The sequence below is a fragment of the Pisolithus orientalis genome (assembly GCF_024613125.1).
Source record: "Pisolithus orientalis strain OTSU chromosome Unknown F5J12scaffold_6, whole genome shotgun sequence".
In the NCBI taxonomy this organism is placed as follows: Eukaryota; Fungi; Basidiomycota; class Agaricomycetes; order Boletales; family Pisolithaceae; genus Pisolithus; species Pisolithus orientalis.
Genome location: NW_026260787.1, coordinates 751,170 through 769,183, shown reverse-complemented (window position 1 = coordinate 769,183; position 18,014 = coordinate 751,170). Strand labels below are relative to the sequence as shown.

Sequence of the window (18,014 nt, the reverse complement as noted above, 5' to 3'; positions counted from 1 at the left end):
ATAATGCTGTACCTTGTTTCAGCGTTGACTTTACATAGTAGCAGCTTTGTGTTGTGTTGTATTATGTATTGCCGAGTCGATTGAGTCCCGGTTTTGTCCTCGACAATATTCACCAACCTCAACCACAGCCTGCTAGGTTGTCATGCTATCGAAACGTGCCATTGCTATTGCGCGCAGCCGCGCTTTTTGTGCAAGTAATCGTTCACAGACGTCTCTCTCCAAACTATGGTTCATCCAGCTATTCTACTAGGGGCGCCCTACAGACATACTAATCCACTTTAGCCACAGGAACGTTGCCGGAACACAACTCACTCGCACTCAGTTCCATACCTCACGTCTCTTGCAAGGTCAGTAGTGCCATGACGCATCCGGTCGTGCGAACCATCCTTGACGTCTCACTTCTGGCAACCGCGCAGCTGAGACCGTCAAAGTACCGCAGATGGCGGAGTCAATATCCGAGGGCACCCTCAGGTCTTGGTCGAAGAAGGTCGGCGACACTGTCGAGGCAGACGAAGAGGTCGCCACCATCGAGACAGATAAGGTCAGTATACTTGTATCATCTTAGCCGCAGCCCCTATCCTTCGGGCCTCTCCACACACCCCACGTCGTGCGAAAACTAACGCTGCCTTAATACAGATTGATGTCACTGTCAATGCTCCCGTTTCTGGCACCATTGTCGAAGCCCTTGCAAATGAGGAGGACACCGTTGTTGTTGGCCAAGACCTGTTCAAGATAGAGGCTGGTGCGGGTAAGTCGTTCCTCTTGCGCGACCCAACATGTTCACTCGATCTCTCGGTCACATAAGCCTCCTCGAAAACCAGCGAAAGTCCAAAAGAGTTACCTCCATCGTCAAAGCAGTCGGACTCTGAAGAACCTGTTGACCAGCAAGTCGACAAAAGCGCTCCACCCCCGCCTCAGCCCTCTGGGGTTGATAAGCAAAGCGGTGGCATTCCTTCTGATGGACCCAAAGAATCGAAGAAGGAACTCAAGGAAGACGCCAAAACCTCCGCTAAAAAGGAGGAAACCCCTGCCGCGTCTTCAAAAGCACCTGGGAGCCGCAATGAGACGCGAGTGAGCTCACTTCTTTTGTGCTCCTTCCTATATCTTCATCGACGGTTACCTGGACCTAGGTGAAAATGAGCCGTATGCGTCTGCGCATCGCTGAGCGACTCAAGGAATCCCAGAACGCGGCTGCATCGCTCACGACGTTCAATGAAATCGACATGTCTGCGCTCATGGACCTGCGCAAGAAATACAAGGATGAGGTGCTGAAAGAGCATGACGTCAAACTTGGCTTCATGAGCGCGTTCGCCCGCGCATGTACGTTGGCTTTGCAAGAACTACCTGTGGTCAACGCTTCTATTGAGGGCGACGAAATCGTGTATCGTGACTTCGTCGATCTTAGCGTTGCCGTCGCGACTCCTAAAGGTCTAGTCACGCCTGTCGTGAGGAATGCAGAGAGCCTCGGCTTCTTGCAGATTGAGAAGGAGATCGCCGCCCTTGGTAAGAAGGTAATTACTCGGTCTGTTGAGCTGCTGCTTTCGGTCTCAAATGCGATATCCAGGCCAGAGACGGGAAACTATCCCTTGAAGACATGACAGGAGGCACTTTCACAATGTAAGCCCTTGTCTTGTCCTCCCCAAGTTCACTGACTCGCAGGTCTACTAGTTCCAATGGTGGAGTGTTTGGTTCCCTATTTGGGACGCCGATCATCAATCTTCCTCAGGCGGCCGTCCTTGGCATGCATACCATCAAGGAAAGGCCAGTTGTTGTCAATGGACAAATCGTCATCCGACCGATCATGATCGTCGCCCTCACCTACGACCACCGTTTACTTGATGGTCGGGATGCTGTGACTTTCCTCGGTCAGAAATCTGTCCTCTTATTCCATTTTACCGTTCTGACCCTTTTTGTAGTGAAAGTGAAGGAGTATATTGAGGACCCCAGGAAGATGCTCTTAGCACCCTTCTAGCCGTAGTATTTGCTGTTGTGTGATTAAGTACTATCTTGCATTAATTACCTAGTCAGTGTCGATGGATCCTTAGGACTCGTGGGATGTAGAGTTGACCGGTCTGACTGCTCCCGTGCATGCACAGGTCCCGAAGTCCGGAATGTTAGTCACGTGATACTCCCAAGAACGACAGGGGCGCCTACGATAGTAGATAACTTCATACTTCACAATTTACTAATGGCAGCCCCTCTGTACACTACCGCGTCTGGTCTCCTGTTTCATGCAGGTAAAATTCTGATCATGACTGTGGGGCTTCCAGCGCGGGGAAAGACTCATATATCCCGCGCACTCGAACGATATCTGCGGTGGATGGGCGTGAAAACGACTGTCGTCTCTCTAGGCGATTATCGCCGTAAAACCCTTGGAGGCGCACAGAAGCTTCCGCCAGATTATTTCAGTATCGGTGAGTTATGTCGTAACAGTACGATGTGCATAGAAGTGATACATCTACCCCCTTTGCTTTGGTTTCATCCGTCCAGGGGAGAAAAGTCCAGAAACACTAGCACTTCGGAAGAAGGTTTCGGACGGGTGTGAGAACCTCATATGGGAGTTCTTCGAAGGGGGCGGCCAGGTCGTCATCTATGACGCGAACAACGGACTGAGAAAGAATCGACAAGCCCTTGCCGAAAAGTTTGACAAGCTTGGGATCCATGTAGTCATGCTAGGGCATGTATTCTGTGAATGGGCTGAAGTCCGTATAGCAACGTTGACTGACGGGACCCAGAATCCGTCTGCGATAACAAAGAAATAATCGAGACTAATATACGAAACGTCAAAATCTCCTCCCCCGATGTGGGTATCGTCGCCCGTTATTTTGACATCCGCGCATTCTTCTGAACCCGAATAGTATCGTGGATGGGACCAGGACAAAGCCGTCGAAGATTATTATGGTCGCATTCGTCTCCGGGAGCAAGCTTATGAAACCATCGAGGAAACCGAATGGCCATATATCCGCATATTTAACGTAGGTTGCGTTGTGTAAAATCAAAAGGGTCATGCACTCTCACCGTCGTCCAGGTAGGCGAGAAAATAATGGTGAACGTGCGTTTTTCTCCGCCAACTCTATGTTTCTTGACGTGTAATTTCATTGCCTTCAGAAAATCCGTGGATATCTACAAGTCAGTATTTTTCGCTCTGAAAATCGCACGGAGTGACGACGATATGATTTCGACAGTCACGTATAGTTTTCTTCCTTATGAATATCCACAATCGTTTCCGAATGATATACTTCGCCCGTGTAAGGAACCCAGATTGGCATTGCTGATGATTTCCTTAATTAATCTTCATCCTGAACAGTCCGGCCAATCGCTGATTGAGCACTCGTATAAGGCAGATTCCGACCTCTCGCCTGCTGGCTGGGAATATTCTGAGAGACTGAAGGAATTTGTTCCTTGAAAGACGTGCTAAATCTCTTGAACAACGCGGCTACGATCCGAAGGAGCGCCGACTTGTGGTGCGCGACTTTGGTCTCTGTCATGCCTCGAGTTTCTGACCGAGGAGCAGATTTGGACCTCCACCCGGCGGCGTGCTCACCATACGGCGTGGCCATTCCTCACATCTGATAGGGAGTCCACCCCCAGAGTCAAAGTAATTGAAAAGCTACAAATGTGCGAAATCAATCCGGGTGTTTGGGATGGCCTCACTCCAGACCAAGCCCGTAAGTTTTACCCTGAAGAGTGGGCTAGATTCGTGAAGGATCCGTATGCATTCCGCGCACCACGAGCAGAAAGTTACCATGATTTGTCAGGTGAGTCCCTACGCGATTCTGTACATGCGATGTGCCTAGAGCAACATTGGTCACAAGTGCGTTTGGAGCCGATTTTGATCGAACTGGAGCGGGAGAAGGAAGACTTGTTGATCATCGGACATTCGTCCGTCATTCGCTGCCTTTTGTCCTACTTGATTGGCCTTCCTGCGTCGGAGATTCCTGCGATCGAGGTTGCCCGAGGGGATCTTCTTGAGGTTGTGCCCACATCCTATGGCGTACACAGCCAAGCCTTTCATTTCTGGGACGGGCCCGGAAGACGCGTTGATGCAGGAGACGGGGAGGTAGAGCTTGAACATCTCTCCAATAGGGATGAGAACAACTTTTATGAGAACTACGCGGAGGACACAAAGGGGAAGAAGAGGTTCACAACCTCCGACTTGGCTGCTCATTGCAACGGATTTGAACAGACCACGGCGGCGGCAGAAACCTGATTCTTACTAGCGAACTGTACTATATAGGAGTCGATCGATATTGGACTTGACAAATTCTCTCCGCAACTTACTGTTGCTGCCCCGCGACGTAATCGTGATCTCCTTATTTGCTATTTTGGGAAGTATTGTTCGTGACTACGGTCGTCGTCTGGCTTGAAGTTGCCACGATATGTTCTGAACTTGTCAGCGTCTTTCCTTTCGGTTACAATGACTTGGTATTCGCTGCCTACCCGCAGAGAAATATCGTTAATTCTCTTCTCGCTCACGATTTTCGTCCTCTTCTATAACTTAGAGTCCTCGTTTCGGCAATTACGCGCTCTGCAAGGGTGGGTGGCTCAAGGTGTCTCCAAAGAATCCGGTTCTGCAGCCAGTGTCAACTGGGAGGAGGAATTGTACGGAGACTGGACGTTAGAGGAGTTAGAAGTTGCGAAGAATGCCGAGGCGCGGCATCAAGAATCTGTGAACAGCAGCACATCATTGTGGGGATCTAGGGCACAGGCGTCGACAAATTCTCATCCAGAAATATATGGGACCGTAGGGGTAAACGATGGATACGTTCACTGGGGCGAAGAGCTCCCGACGACCACGGTCGTAAAGCACGTACCAGGTAAATGCAACGCAACAGCCGCTAATTAAATGTTCGCTCATCGGTGCAGGCTCTACCATCCTGGACCATGTGTTCTTGTTGAATGGTACTGTTTACCTCGTGACTGATGATCCATCTTTTCCACCCGTCAGTGCTATTGCATCATCCACCGAGGAGCCCATTGAAGTGCCGCAACCTTCTGACTGGCAAGTGCTCTCCACAGAAAAAGGCCGAGAAATATTGGGACAGTATGGTGGATTGTAAGTCAGCATAACATCGCCCTCTAGGACAATCAAGTTGACAGTCGACCGACGCAGAATTCACGGCGTAACCTGGCTATGTACCGATGCACAACCGAGTCCGTCTCCTCTATGTATGCTTGCGTTGTACTTACGCAGCCACCAGGCAACTACACACTCTTTTCCCTCTGGCGCACATACAGCTCTCTCAACACATCTCTCGACGCCTGCGGACCCGCTCGTCCTCTCACCTCCTCGACGTATCTTCTACCCAAACATACCCACGCTTATCGGGGCCAGACCTGAGATGATTGCCCCTGTATTACCGCGCCAGCGTTCCCCGAGCGGCTTTCATCCATACCTTCCTAAAGCGGCGTTCCCCACACTTGGGCTGATGTTCCGGGAAGACTGGCAAGATTTCGCCTCCATGCAAGCGCCGTTCCTTTTGAGACGAGTGGTCGTTTCGGATGCTGGAGCTGCACGGCGTTATAAGAACGATGTCCCTCCATTCGCAGTTCCCCTCGTTCAGTTGCCTGCCTCGAAGCACTGGTGGGAGCCTATCCGCCGTAACGTGGCAGCTTTCCTCGGGGTCGAACACGAAATGAAGAAGAGCTGGATAGGATCACAAAAGGTGGTGATTACTTATTTATCCCGTCAAGATGATCCGGTTGGCCTAAAGTTGAGGGAATCGGACCACGAGGACGCTGGTTGATATGCTCTACAAGTTGGGTAAGAACTACGTGGTGAATGTAGTTCATGCCAGTGCTCCCTGGACAGAACGTATGACTGCCATTTTGCAGTCGACGGTAAGAGTCAAGTTCGTGTTCTATACGTTTCAATGTTTCGATACCGTTTTCCTCTAGGTTGTCATCAGTACGCATGGGAACCACCTGGCAGACAGCGTGTTCATGACGCCTTCCTCGCACTCGACACTTCTGGAGATCTTTCCTCCTGACACGTTGTCGCGTGATGCAGAACTCTCCGTGAAGTCCCTAGACATTCGTTACGTAGCTTGGTGGCATGATAAGTGCGTATTTACCCTCGTTGGGACACACCTTCGTGACAGTTCACATGCAGGCCGTACGATACGAAATCAATTGTTACGCCACCGACAGGGGCAAATTCTAGCGAGATACCCGTCGAAATCACCGCCCTTGAGAAAGCAATCCGTAAGATTTGACAGGCACTGTAATTCAATGATACCTCCAACAGGTCCACCTTGTTACCCCTCCTGTTTTTCCCCAAGTTTCTTCCCCATTGACAGGCGGATATTCATAATAGACGTATCTCTTGCGAGCTATTCGAAGTGCTTTGTGTTATCATGCATGTATACTTTGCCCACGATGTCCTACATCACCGCAGGTGAAAGTCAATGACCACAACCTGTTGCAATCGTATGGTGGAGGTTTCATATCAACCCGTTACGTGATGGATTTGATGGTGCATAACATTACAGCGGTTTGCGAAAATAATGTCAGTTAGCAAAATATTTGTGAGCGCGTCGTGAGCCCTTCCCGATATGGGAATGTAGGGATATGTGCGTTCATCGCATTCATTTGTCTACATACTACTAGTGGTGGCCGAACTACATCATGTACTCACGAGATGGCGCAGTAAACAACATGTGCTGCAACGTACTTACCCATTCACTGTTATTGCGGCACATAGTATCTATCATCTCGAACAAACGCGTCCTTTAGCGGTGCACAGGTGACTATATCCTGGTCTTCTGTGGTGCTGGGCGAGCGTACGCTTGTTCTTACTCGTTTCGTCAACGACCGCGAGTTCCAACCCGTCGCCAGTGAGATTTTCGTGAGTCGGAGTGACGCCGGTAGTTAGTCTCACTAGTGTTTTCATGCCAGCTTGGTACGTTTCCTTGTTGGGCGGAGCTCACGACGCGCTCACAAATATTTTGCTAACTGACATTATTTTCGCAAACCGCTGTAATTCTAGGTGGGCGACTCGACGGTAATTGTATATGCGAGCCACATGCAACGTGACATAAAAATGCCTTCACAGCTGTTATTCCTATGGACAGCGCTGACTGTACTGAGTCACGGACAGTAGATGGGCGGTTTCGGGGAGAGAACGCTGCGCCCGAAACAAGACCATTATAAATGCTACGACCTCGTACATATTTGCCGCATTTCGTGTATCCAGGGAATGTCTTCACGTCAACGTAGAACATTTGAAGAGTGCAAAATACATAGATATCAGTCTTCTCGCCGCGCACCACTGGGGACGAGAGCCCATATAAATGTCATAAAAGCCATCATGGACACTAGTCTGCGGGCACATGGTAAGGGGAGGATCTCAACAAATGACTGCACACCCACACTGGCTGCAAGGTTTTTATCCCGGATTTAGAGGCAATGGCTCCTGTCACGAATGGTAGCAACGCAGAACCTGCTTGCCCGCATCCTGCTATCCATCCAATAGATACTGTGAACACATGTATAACCTAGCAATGCTTGATAGTCCGTGGAGAGCATACCCGTCAGAAGCCAACGTGGTAACACCCGTCCGGCGTGATTCATGGCAATAGGGTACATTGGTCCCAAGAGGATACCAATCACGGAAACGGCAACCGCTCCACCGACGAGAGACGGTACGAGCCATACTATCAACTCTAAACCAATAGCAAGGAAGGCGTAGATAAACAATGCACGCCGCTCCCCAATCTATAGGTGTCATGACTTTTCTAGGGACCCACACATGAACGCTTACTTACCTTGCGGTTCACCCATAGTAGAGAAACCCGACCTACCATGAGACCTACCGTAGTGCCCGTTGTGAGATATGTAAGTATATCAAGAACACGCTGTACCTCCGAAGAATCCCGACGATATGTAGCCAGACGACGGGCCCCCACCTCGAACGTCTATGACGTATGTGACGATCCAGCCTGTTCAAACGAGGGATTCAAGCACAACACACACAAAAGGACCCCGGCAGACATACCTCCCACGGTGACTTCTACGCCGACGTACACGAGTATAAAGAATGCCATGAGATGAACTATTCTAAGTGCAAATACTTGTCGAAACCGGCTGCGTTCGCTGTTACCCTTCTCGCAGGGTGGCACCCCTATCTGTGCGAGACATTCTTGCCCGAGTGTGAAGATGGCTCCATACATTATGTAAAAAAATCCTACCATCTTGAGTTTTCAGTCCGAAGACTGCGATTAGCAGAATAGTGTTCAACAATGCCAAGGCGAGAGAGCAAAGATAATGGAATGACCAGTGCGGTTGCTGGGCGAATTGCGTGGCCACAAGTGGAGATGAAAATGCACCCGCTCCTACGCGACGATTAGTGGATGAGATGTACTGGAAGCGTACCTACCGTAAGCCTGGAATTATCCAGTAGGTAAAATCACTCGCAGAAAATGCACAACCGTACTGCATGTAATATTCCCATTTTCATTTCTGGGTTATCCCGAAGACAGGCGACAAACCCATTTGCTTGGGCATCCTGTGAGATGACAAGGTACTCAGTTTAGGGTGAAATGAATAGTTTTACGCGAACGAACCTGCAGGGCCATTCCAACACCATTGATAGCATACCCTAACACGAAGAGAGGAAAGGGGGGAGCAGCGGACTCAAAACAATATGCGACAACTTGAAACAGCGATCCTGCATGGAAGTATCGTTTGAAATATTTGCATTGTGCGGCCGCGGACGATGCGACGCACCTAGTACGATAACCTGTCAGGTAGCGTCAAGTCACCGGGGAACGAAAGAAAGACTGCGCAGTAACCTTTCCAAAGCCATAGCGGCCATCAAGCACTAGATTAGAGAGCGCCCCACTTATAAAGCCCTAAACGTCGTGTCAAGGCTATGCATATTCAAGATGAAGCAGTGACACACAATGCATGCAAACACGAAGAGAAGAGATACGACAGCGAAGTTAATCTACACCAATCAACGATACGGAATTCCTTGACGAACGGAATACTTACATTATACACCCGTTGTATCCGAGGCAAAAGAGGGCCAGTCGTGCCATCATTCCATCCCGCAAGGTACAATGTCCAGCAGAGCGTCGCAAATTGGATGTGAGCCCGCCTGCGCTGCTCCTTTTCATGGCCCTTCGAGTCCGCGGAAGCAACATCCCTTGTAGGACTCGAGCTCGAAACATCGGCCGAGGGCCTCTGCAGCTGAATGGCACCCATCTCAACTTCCACATTTTCCTCCATCATGTCCTTCACGGCCCTCGAACTGAGTCTGGAAAATGGGTGAGTTGGTTTAGCTGATAAACGCTGGCTTATCTCGCTTTGAAGTCTGGATGTTTGCCTACTCTTGACATATGACCCCACCTACGTAAATTTACTTGATGGGCGCGGTTGAGAATATGTAGTACCGATTTTGGGGTTTCTACCGTGACGCTGCAATCATTGATGACTGCCAATTCAACCAGCGCTGAGAAAACAGGGGTTTCGGTCCGGACTACCGAAAAGGCTTACACCTGTACACCATTATGATAGGTCTTTGGGGGTCCAGATATTTCGTCAAAAATCTAAACATCCTACCTCAGAGCAAGGTTGTGGATTATGCAACTCGATGATGGTCAATATTCAATCCTGTTCAACGGGCATGTATGCTAATACCATGCCAAGTAATGGACCGTTGCCAGGATTAACCTAACATCATCACTCATCACCATTGGGTGCGCTATAGCTACCCGATTAAGTTTCCGTCTCTTATCGTCACAAGAATACGGCTGCACCTGTACAGTGAATCAAATGCTTCCATGATCTGTTACTAGCGAGGTGCTTGAACGAGCTTTGGGACGACACGAAGGTGTTTTGTCATAGCCAGTCGAGCTGGGGGTACTTAAAACACACACGGCATGCCAGCCGACATGAAGATCTTCAGCGTCGCCCCGAATTCAGGTGGGCAAGTTAGTTCAGTGTATTCACGGCTTATCGAGTTAGGACATCACCAGAATAACATAAGCGGAGAAAAAAAAACAAGTTGAAATATATCACTCCTGTCCGCCATAGCAAGCTGAAGCGGTACACCCTCACAAAATAAGCCTCCAAGATTCCGTTAGTAAGTGCCTGCTCCGTTGACCTTGTCCCTGATCTGTCCGATAAACTGTTGGTAGCTCGGTAAAACGTCGGCACGATCTTGAATGAGGCAGCTAAGGGCCCAAAGGCGCAGTGGAGGCTCGCCATCTTCCTTAACCACATAGAGATGCGGATAATAAACCCCGCGGCGTATCTCGCGTATTTTTTGGATGATTGCATTTACTCGCTGTGAGAAGTCATTGTCGAGGACCGGAAGGGTTGTCTGTAAAAGAAAACGATAAGGATGGTCAGAAAAGCTTGCACGATTGTTGATGCTGACCTTGCCGCCCCGCAGCACTTCATAACTGGGAAGGTTGAACACGTCCTCTACAAGGTTTGGCACAGCATCCCGACCAACCCAAAGGAACATGTTTTGAGAATCTTCAATCAGATAGAGACCGTGTCGTTCAAGCCGTTCGGAAGTCAAAGGTAACGGAACTGGCAAGATGACTCCATTTTCGCCCACCGTCCCAGCCTTGTAAGTGTCAATGGAGTTCCATCAGAGAAGGGACGAGAACAAACCTCGGGTGGCATATTATGCAGTGAGTAGAAGTTGGGGTGTATATACGGGACAAGAAGTTGTGACGGAAGCGAGGTCAGCAAGCATTGCGCGTAAGCCCTCAAATCGGGAGGAATTTGAGCGCTTTGGCGTATCCCAACCTGATGAAAGTCGTATGGTCACTCAACATTCAAAAAAGCCAACACATTCTGCAGATGACTTACATTCTTTAGAAGCCCGAGGACCAAAAGCGGTAGCATCTTGAGGTTTTCCGAAATTGCCAACTGAGCACTCGCGCCCGCACCTGCGGCCGTCATGCTGCTCTTGTAGGACGACAAAATCTCAACTAGTTTCTGCATGACTGCATCTCTACTATCTTCTAGTTTGTGCGTGATCGAGCGTTCGACAGCTTTATTGGCCAAGAAGGTTGCGATTGCCACTTGATCCGCAGAGGCGAAAAGCTCCGATAGGCTGCTTGTGGTGGGCAATGCGAGCGTAATAACGCGGATACGGCGTTCTCCATAACACGTCGTATGGAGTACGGCGGTCTGGAAAACAACGAATGGTGCAGTGATGGTTTCCTCGATCTGAACTTCAATCGCATATGATTGATCCATAGGGACTGCCGGCATCGCAAGGAGGTCAGTAGACCTAACGAAGAAATTTCCATGGAAAGATGACATGCGTAGACCTACAATTCACTGATGAGAACGTCTAATTCCTTGTGGGGGGGATTGGCCACAAACCTTTTGAGGCACGGACCCTCATCACCGCCTCTAGCATGATTGGCATCGCCAGGATCTCACCAAATTCGTGAGCAAACTTGATTGCGTCCTCGGAACGCGAGGCGCTGAATGCAGGGTAGAAGAACGTTTGACCCGAAGTATAGTGAGGAAGGCACGCTGCAAAACGGTAAGGTCAAGCCCATAGGAGTGCGCGAGCATACGAACCAAGACTGGTGACATCTTGATATGAGGCACTGAATAGGAACATGTCAACCGAGACCTGCGCGCGCGAGCATTCGATCGCAAAGGTCTTGTAGAACGGCGAAGCGGGCTGAAGCAAGCCCGACTCCTAAACAACATGTCAGAAAAAAAAGTAAACCACCGAGTGCACTGTACCCATTACCTTGGATGTTCCCAAAATCTTGGGATCTTCGCGGTTTTTAAGGGCTCCTGCACCCACGTTGGGCAGCGAAGCAGACAGAACGATGATCTTGCCGCCAATTGGCGCCTTCCCGCACCGTTCAGTATCGCACGGTCAACCAACATCGTTACATACCATCAACTTAAAACCAGCTTGAAGCGCAGGTCCCATCGCACTACCAACCGTGTGATTATCCTGGAACATGTCATTGATCCTCGTCAAAAGAGCCTCTAAAGATTCCTTGGCCTCCGACAAGTTAACTAGAAGGTCAGTGGGCTTGGGTAGGAAAACATCATCGACGTCCGAAACAACTAGCATTGTCGACTCCGTGGTGCCGGGCTGAGCGCAGTTAGCAAAAGCATCATGTACGTTCGTTCAAAACCCCACCGGCATCGAGAAGAAGTATAATGACGTGTCATAAGCAATAATAGCGATCTTTGTGCGTTGGCCTTCATTGGGAATGCGGTCAAGGCTTTCCAGGATCGTTCGCGTTGCAGTAGCAACCATGCCTGAGGAATGGGCAGTAAGCAAACCCGCTACTTTTCCTTCACGAAAAATCCTCACCAGACTGAATAGCGGTATGACTGACGTCGATTAAAATGACATAAACCGCCGGTTGAGGGGGTCGGACCATATACTCAGTTGGCGCCACAAACTCGACGACGGAATGGTTGAGCTCGTCGCGGGACCATCTATCGCCGGGTTGATTACGCACTTGATCCCAGTCGAATAACTGTGGGACCTCGTTCGTCATGTTACACATGCAGCATCGCCAACTATCTCATGCTCAAATTCAACTTACATGGGAGGAAAGAACGAAATCTTACCGATTGCCTCCGTCAATAAACTGAACATACGGGTTTATGTAAGTCCTGCACCGCCTACACCGGGCGATGACAGTGTCAGTGACTAGCGGTACAGGAAGGTCACCATCTTTTACACCACGATATGGCGTAATCACAAGCGCAAGTGGTATCTTGACCTTGCTCAGAAGCGATGATGTCGTGGGTATCGCATTTAAGGTGCAGCGCTGGTAGGTGTAGTCGGCATTGGCGTACGGAGATGCGGTGATACACGAATTGGGCGGCAGCCGAATTTCCGGGGGTGGATGAGACAGCTCACGCGGGTCCGGGGGTGAAGTGAGAAGGTTGGTAGTGTAAAGCTGCAAGGGCTTCTGGCCGAATCCCATCTGGCCAAATTGGTCGGCGAGCTGGTTGACTGGCGCAGACGGAGGATAGTAGGCAGGTTCTTGGCCGAATGCCGGAGCGTTGACGTACTGAGGCTCGTGGGAGGGTGGTGCTTGGTATAGTGGTTGTTGCTGTTGGGCTGCGAACTGCTGCTCGGCAGCCAAACCAGGAGTGAAGAGAGGCCCTGAAGCTACCGGCTGTTGAGTTTGGGGTCCCATAACACCCGCCGCACCGTAGGATGGTTCCACAAAGCCATCCGTGGTGCCATAGTATGCCTGGGTCTGTCCCGCGGCATACTGACGACGCTTTGGGATGTGATGTGTCGGGGGCGGTGAAACTGAAGGGCCGTGTTCATCTATGGGGGCAGTTGGGGCATGTAAGGGTGGTTCCCACTGGGTCCTGCCCGTCGCTGTCTCTGCATGGTGGGTCAGCATTGCCGATGGTGAGGACACAAGACGCAATGACTGACCTATGAAAAGATATCTCTGGTTAGCGGCATCCCTGTGATTTCCAGTGTCAGAAAAGCTGTTATGTGGTATCCGATGAGTGCGATCGTACCACTCCGCTGCCCAACCTGGAGGCAATTGCTGCGTTGGCGAAGCCATTCGGACAGATACACACACAAAATGGGAGGGACGGTTTTCTGCTTGGGTGAAGTCAGACACGTAGGCAACACGCACAAACAAGCTTATAACGCTCAGGGGACAACGTAAATAACTGTGGTCATACTAATACACAACGCTAAGACTTGTTTTTCTTTTGGAGTCTATTGATCAAGACGCCAGTGCACTGTTCGAGCGCACGCGTCTCCTCTACTTTTGCATCAGCGCATCCTGCCCACCGGACCTTCAAGTTCTCGTCCACGAGATAGACATAGCCAACATGCTTGTTTGTCATTCCGAGAGGCTCGCGTACGTACTCCACGTTCTGACTTGATACGAGGTACGTCGGATGCAGCTCGCGAGGTACGCTTCTCGCTATGGAGGTAAGGAAGAGAGAAACGAGCCACGACTTGAGCAAGTTTTCCTGCAAGTTGATTTGGATGTATTGATATCGCGAGTTTGACAAATACCGCGCATTAGTGGGTGCTACGAATCCTTTGACATGAACCTAGATGTCAGGTCAAATAAGTACAGTGCGCGTGGAAGAACAGAAGAATTAACCTCCGACATCCTCGTAGACAGCATGGCTATGACGGACACACGCCCCTGGCACATATCTGTCGTATGAGCCTCTTCTCTAGTATCCAATCTGGAACCGGTCACGTTGGGGAAATAGAGAGCTTTCTGCCAAGTAGCACTCAGCCCCGAAAACAGGAAAACACGCTGGAGACTCACGTCTTCCCTGATCATGACGTTTGGTGCTATCCACGACTTACCGCCATGACGCCTGGTCGCGTTCAGGTCCGTAAAGTAACCTTTGGTGGCCTCCTTCAAGCTACCTCCATGAGAACTGAGTTATATACGGAGCCATACAACTTACAGGTGTTCACGCTGTCTTAGTCGTGCTTCCTCGTCCATGAGCTCTTTCCGAGTGTCCTCCCATGTCTTCGTGTGAGCCTGCGGTCGTTCTCTCACTCCCAATGGTCTTTGTAGTAGAGACAGTGGTGTCTCTGCGGGCCCCGATGTGCCTTCTCCGCCTGAAGTTGAGCGCCATCGACGAGCTGCAAGTTGTTGTCCGAAGGGACGCAGTGGTAGGCGGCATCTGCTGCCAGCACCGACCACAGCAGACATTTTCGTTTCGCAGTCCGGAGGTGTTTCTCGGCCAAATCGGGAACGTGATGCCGAGGTCACGTGAACGTATATATATGACGCGGGTCGTGCAAGCTTTGTTGGTCAACCTCTGTTGATCACACACCACCACCACACCCCCTTCCTGTACAGTATCGAAGAGACCAATACATTTCAAAAATGGTTTGCCTTTCTTTCTCTGCAGTGTGTTCTGGCAGCTTATTTTGAACTTCTCTAGAGCGGAAAAGGTGCAATCCAGTCGATTCATTGTCGATACGGTTGTCGCTGATAGGGTGCTCCCGCAGGCAAAGCTGGAAAATCTGGTGGCAAGGCTAGCGCTGAGGGAAAGGCACAGTCCCGTTCTGCCAAGGCGGGTCTCCAGTTCCCGGTTGGTCGTGTGCACCGTCTTTTGAAAAAGGGCAACTACGCTCAGCGGGTCGGCGCTGGTGCTCCAGGTGAATCATTTCCTGGGTTCACCCTTATGGGTTCCTTATGGCGGTTCTAGTATACCTCGCGGCCGTCCTCGAGTATCTTGCTGCTGAGATCCTCGAGCTTGCTGGAAATGCTGCTCGTGACAACAAGGTGGGGTGCCCGAGTGGCATAGTGGAGTTTCCCTGATCCGATTCCTTGTAGAAACAACGTATTGTTCCTCGTCATTTGCAACTCGCTATCCGTAACGATGAAGAGTAAGTACAGCAACACTGGCACACCTCCTATTTCTCACCAGGATGCAGGTTGAACAAGTTGCTCGGGGATGTGGTGATCTCACAAGGTGGGGTTGTTCCGTTTATTAACCCCGAGCTTTTGCCCAGTAAGACGAGGTTCGTTTCGTCCGTCATGTCACTTTTTGAGTTGGAGACTTACTATGCCACAGCAAGGGAAAGAAGGAGGGCGTCAGCCAGGAAGTCTAAACGGTACGATATAGTCACATATTGGTTTGGCATCTTTATTATTCGCGCGTTTCTCTACCATGTATCTCAAGCACCGTGTTGTAGTCTATTGAAAGGTTACCGTTTCTAAAGCTTCGCAGAATCTTGACGAACTCGTGGTGAGTTGACTCCTGGACTCAATGTATGACGTACCGGCTGCAAGCCTGCCCATTTTCACTACGGAAGGTATAGAAAACGAAGTGTTACAGCGTCCCTCTAGCCTGCATACAAGAAGTCTATTGTGTCTTCCCTCCAGCGAACTCCTAACAGGCTGCAGCATCCTCGATATATGCGCTTGAACGCAACCTTTCGGTACTGAGTCCCGCACTTCCGCGCCACCGCGGCGACTCGATCTACTCGGCAGGCAGAGCCGGGATCCTCACTCTTGCGCTACCTGCAAATTACAAACAAAGAATCCTGGATTGACATATATATAGAAGGGCCCCTCTGCTAAGTTTCAAGTCTCTCGCCGCCATCACTACAGTATGCTCAGTTACGCCAATCACACCGACGACATCAATCGCGACGCGGATTCGAGACGCTTCGCAGATATTCTGGTGATTTTCGCCGTCCTTTACATGATCACGGTAAGTGGGACCTCGTCTTCATTACGCGCTCACAGCATCTGTTTGATTCCGTCCTCTTCTGTGGTTCCCTTACCACATATCAACTTATTGATACGGTGGCACTCGAAAGCTTTTCCTGTGGGTGTGCCTGAAGTACGATGTGATTAGACCCATCCGCGCCTCCGCGCCCGCGGGGGCTCCTCAGGCTAGGTCAGGGCAGCAGACGCAGTCAAACCCGGGAACGGAGGCCGAAACCCTCACTCATTCTCAACCGGATTCGGGAGGATCAGTTCAGAGGCCGCCTCCATTGGCGGGAGAATCTGTTGAACTCGAATCCCCGCCGACCACTGCAATTCATAACAAGTAAGTTTCCACGCCGCCCCGAAAATGGCTGTAATGATACTGATCTATGTATGCAGAGTCGACAATGACATAGACCAAGCGAAGCCCGAATGCCGTGGAACTGAGTGAATAAGTTGTGTTCTGGCAACGTTTCTGGAGGGAGCTACGTGAACTAGAAGAGAGAGAGAGACAGCGCCACTCTGTGAATATGTAACTACTTGTAAAAAAAGTGCAGTGGGACGGAACAGCAACGAGACATTCCGAAAAGCATGACAAGCTTATTTACTAGGTGAATATATGCGAAAACATGAAGACTGCGATTATGTAAGTTTACTAAGGACAAAACCAGCACTCCACAATCCGCACTACTAGTGCAGGTACGGGATCCTCACAGTAACCCCTAAACGATAATCATAGAACCACTACAAAAAGAATGGGCTGAGAGGTACCCGCTGGCTCTTCACTCACACCGCCATCACCCACCGTGCACCATGCCAAATAACCCCGGTAATGACATCGATCCCAACGCGAATTCGAGGCGCGCCGCTGCAGAAGGCGCCATAATGTTCCTCAAAATGCTTTGGCAGTTGGTCGTGGTATGTGGAATTTGTCTGTCTATTCGTCTTTCATTGTACCTGTTGCATCCAATCTCACCTCTTCTGCGCGTTGTTGCTGTTCACAACAACTTACCACCCATCTGCCCACCGACACGCCACAGTTCATCGCACTTTGGCGGTCGACACTCGACAACTTTAAGCTCGCCCGCGCGCTCTGGAGGCTCTCTCAGTTGCCTGAGCATCCCCAGGCAGAAGAATCCCAGCCGAATGCTACAATTCAGAACAAGTAAGTTTCCACATCACTTTGAGAACACCTTACAGTAATAACGTTGAACCTTGACAGTAACGTAGCCCAAGCGGAGCCTGGTGACCAGCAGACAATACGCCAGAGGCCGTCAGGCAGGACGACGGATCGACTTGCAGAGGACGGAGATGAGACCATAGTAATCATGATTAATTAGTCAAGTCTTGTCAACTTTCCTTCGCATGTATCAATCCCTCCTGCATGTCCAACCCATCCCGGTGGGCGGTGAGTTTCCCAGTTGAGTATCCGTCTATCTGTATCTCTCCTGACTACATCACAAAAGATATTAAACCGTTGTTGTAGGACGTAGTACAAACACTCGCCACGTCAGCCGTCGACGTCCACTGGAAATCCGTGTCCGCAAAGAGCATGATGTGAACGAAAGGACATACTAAGTTTGATTCGAGGGTAAGAACGCTCACCTGCAAGCTTCCGACACTGTGTGGAGTGACAATATGCACTGAGCGCCACAGGGGTAATTGCCTCAAACATCATTTAGCCGCGAAAATAGCTGCCTGGACATCGTGCAAGAAGCTTTGTAATGATTGGAATGACACCGAGCCCAGGATGTCTCATCTGAAATGGTGATGGAGAGTAAAAATGACATGCACAACTGCTCGTCTACATATTAGTCCGATTATATGCAATGC

General features: G+C 50.2%; 9 protein-coding genes across 9 annotated transcripts; 6 read left to right on the top strand and 3 right to left on the bottom strand.

Moving 5' to 3' along the window:
• Nucleotides 1-73: 73 nt before the first annotated feature.
• Nucleotides 74-2,055, top strand: F5J12DRAFT_813469 (uncharacterized protein). The gene is made up of 9 exons (XM_051744942.1): nt 74-228; nt 289-347; nt 417-541; nt 637-748; nt 806-1,071; nt 1,131-1,511; nt 1,565-1,617; nt 1,669-1,865; nt 1,917-2,055. The coding sequence occupies exons 1-9, from the start codon at nt 143-145 to the stop codon at nt 1,970-1,972; spliced, it is 1,335 nt and encodes a 444-aa protein (XP_051602650.1). The 5' UTR covers nt 74-142; the 3' UTR covers nt 1,973-2,055.
• A 133-nt stretch (nt 2,056-2,188) lies between these two features.
• F5J12DRAFT_967743 (6-phosphofructo-2-kinase-domain-containing protein) lies at nt 2,189-4,330 on the top strand (the record flags this gene model as incomplete). Its single annotated transcript, XM_051750027.1, has 11 exons — nt 2,189-2,414; nt 2,491-2,706; nt 2,736-2,803; nt 2,859-2,975; nt 3,029-3,052; nt 3,109-3,129; nt 3,186-3,248; nt 3,308-3,397; nt 3,450-3,464; nt 3,515-3,758; nt 3,816-4,330. The coding sequence occupies 11 exons, from the start codon at nt 2,189-2,191 to the stop codon at nt 4,208-4,210; spliced, it is 1,479 nt and encodes a 492-aa protein (XP_051602649.1). The 3' UTR covers nt 4,211-4,330.
• A 15-nt stretch (nt 4,331-4,345) lies between these two features.
• Nucleotides 4,346-6,491, top strand: F5J12DRAFT_813448 (uncharacterized protein). Its single transcript, XM_051744941.1, has 7 exons — nt 4,346-4,817; nt 4,867-5,056; nt 5,114-5,154; nt 5,239-5,713; nt 5,736-5,841; nt 5,899-6,062; nt 6,113-6,491. The coding sequence occupies exons 1-7, from the start codon at nt 4,418-4,420 to the stop codon at nt 6,213-6,215; spliced, it is 1,479 nt and encodes a 492-aa protein (XP_051602648.1). The 5' UTR covers nt 4,346-4,417; the 3' UTR covers nt 6,216-6,491.
• Nucleotides 6,492-7,248: 757 nt separating this feature from the next.
• Nucleotides 7,249-9,231, bottom strand: F5J12DRAFT_890120 (MFS general substrate transporter; the record flags this gene model as incomplete). Its single annotated transcript, XM_051747385.1, has 14 exons — nt 7,249-7,321; nt 7,372-7,477; nt 7,530-7,716; nt 7,767-7,810; nt 7,863-7,940; nt 7,997-8,140; nt 8,190-8,333; nt 8,378-8,384; nt 8,435-8,506; nt 8,565-8,668; nt 8,728-8,740; nt 8,793-8,852; nt 8,903-8,947; nt 8,995-9,231. 14 exons carry the CDS (start codon nt 9,229-9,231, stop codon nt 7,249-7,251), a joined length of 1,314 nt encoding a protein of 437 aa, XP_051602647.1.
• Nucleotides 9,232-9,815: 584 nt separating this feature from the next.
• F5J12DRAFT_813433 (Sec23/Sec24 trunk domain-containing protein) lies at nt 9,816-13,638 on the bottom strand. The gene is made up of 13 exons (XM_051744940.1): nt 13,495-13,638; nt 13,406-13,437; nt 12,577-13,351; nt 12,314-12,525; nt 12,137-12,258; nt 11,885-12,088; nt 11,732-11,836; nt 11,554-11,677; nt 11,350-11,505; nt 10,828-11,294; nt 10,627-10,764; nt 10,385-10,579; nt 9,816-10,327 (listed from the first exon to the last, which is right to left on the bottom strand). The coding sequence occupies exons 1-13, from the start codon at nt 13,539-13,541 to the stop codon at nt 10,085-10,087; spliced, it is 2,820 nt and encodes a 939-aa protein (XP_051602646.1). The 5' UTR covers nt 13,542-13,638; the 3' UTR covers nt 9,816-10,084.
• F5J12DRAFT_765040 (ATPase assembly factor ATP10) lies at nt 13,632-14,674 on the bottom strand. The gene is made up of 4 exons (XM_051742171.1): nt 14,419-14,674; nt 14,274-14,373; nt 14,100-14,222; nt 13,632-14,046 (listed from the first exon to the last, which is right to left on the bottom strand). Exons 1-4 carry the CDS (start codon nt 14,667-14,669, stop codon nt 13,678-13,680), a joined length of 843 nt encoding a protein of 280 aa, XP_051602645.1. The 5' UTR covers nt 14,670-14,674; the 3' UTR covers nt 13,632-13,677.
• A 91-nt stretch (nt 14,675-14,765) lies between these two features.
• On the top strand, nt 14,766-15,862 carry F5J12DRAFT_489436 (histone H2A). The gene is made up of 8 exons (XM_051739668.1): nt 14,766-14,849; nt 14,905-14,914; nt 14,972-15,121; nt 15,172-15,248; nt 15,300-15,352; nt 15,401-15,487; nt 15,541-15,714; nt 15,782-15,862. Exons 1-7 carry the CDS (start codon nt 14,847-14,849, stop codon nt 15,575-15,577), a joined length of 417 nt encoding a protein of 138 aa, XP_051602644.1. The 5' UTR covers nt 14,766-14,846; the 3' UTR covers nt 15,578-15,714; nt 15,782-15,862.
• A 218-nt stretch (nt 15,863-16,080) lies between these two features.
• Nucleotides 16,081-16,632, top strand: F5J12DRAFT_890116 (uncharacterized protein; the record flags this gene model as incomplete). The annotated part of the gene is made up of 3 exons (XM_051747384.1): nt 16,081-16,182; nt 16,292-16,524; nt 16,581-16,632. 3 exons carry the CDS (start codon nt 16,081-16,083, stop codon nt 16,630-16,632), a joined length of 387 nt encoding a protein of 128 aa, XP_051602643.1.
• A 362-nt stretch (nt 16,633-16,994) lies between these two features.
• Nucleotides 16,995-17,521, top strand: F5J12DRAFT_780892 (uncharacterized protein; the record flags this gene model as incomplete). The annotated part of the gene is made up of 3 exons (XM_051742516.1): nt 16,995-17,099; nt 17,222-17,346; nt 17,404-17,521. The coding sequence occupies 3 exons, from the start codon at nt 16,995-16,997 to the stop codon at nt 17,519-17,521; spliced, it is 348 nt and encodes a 115-aa protein (XP_051602642.1).
• Between the last annotated feature and the right edge of the window lie 493 nt (nt 17,522-18,014).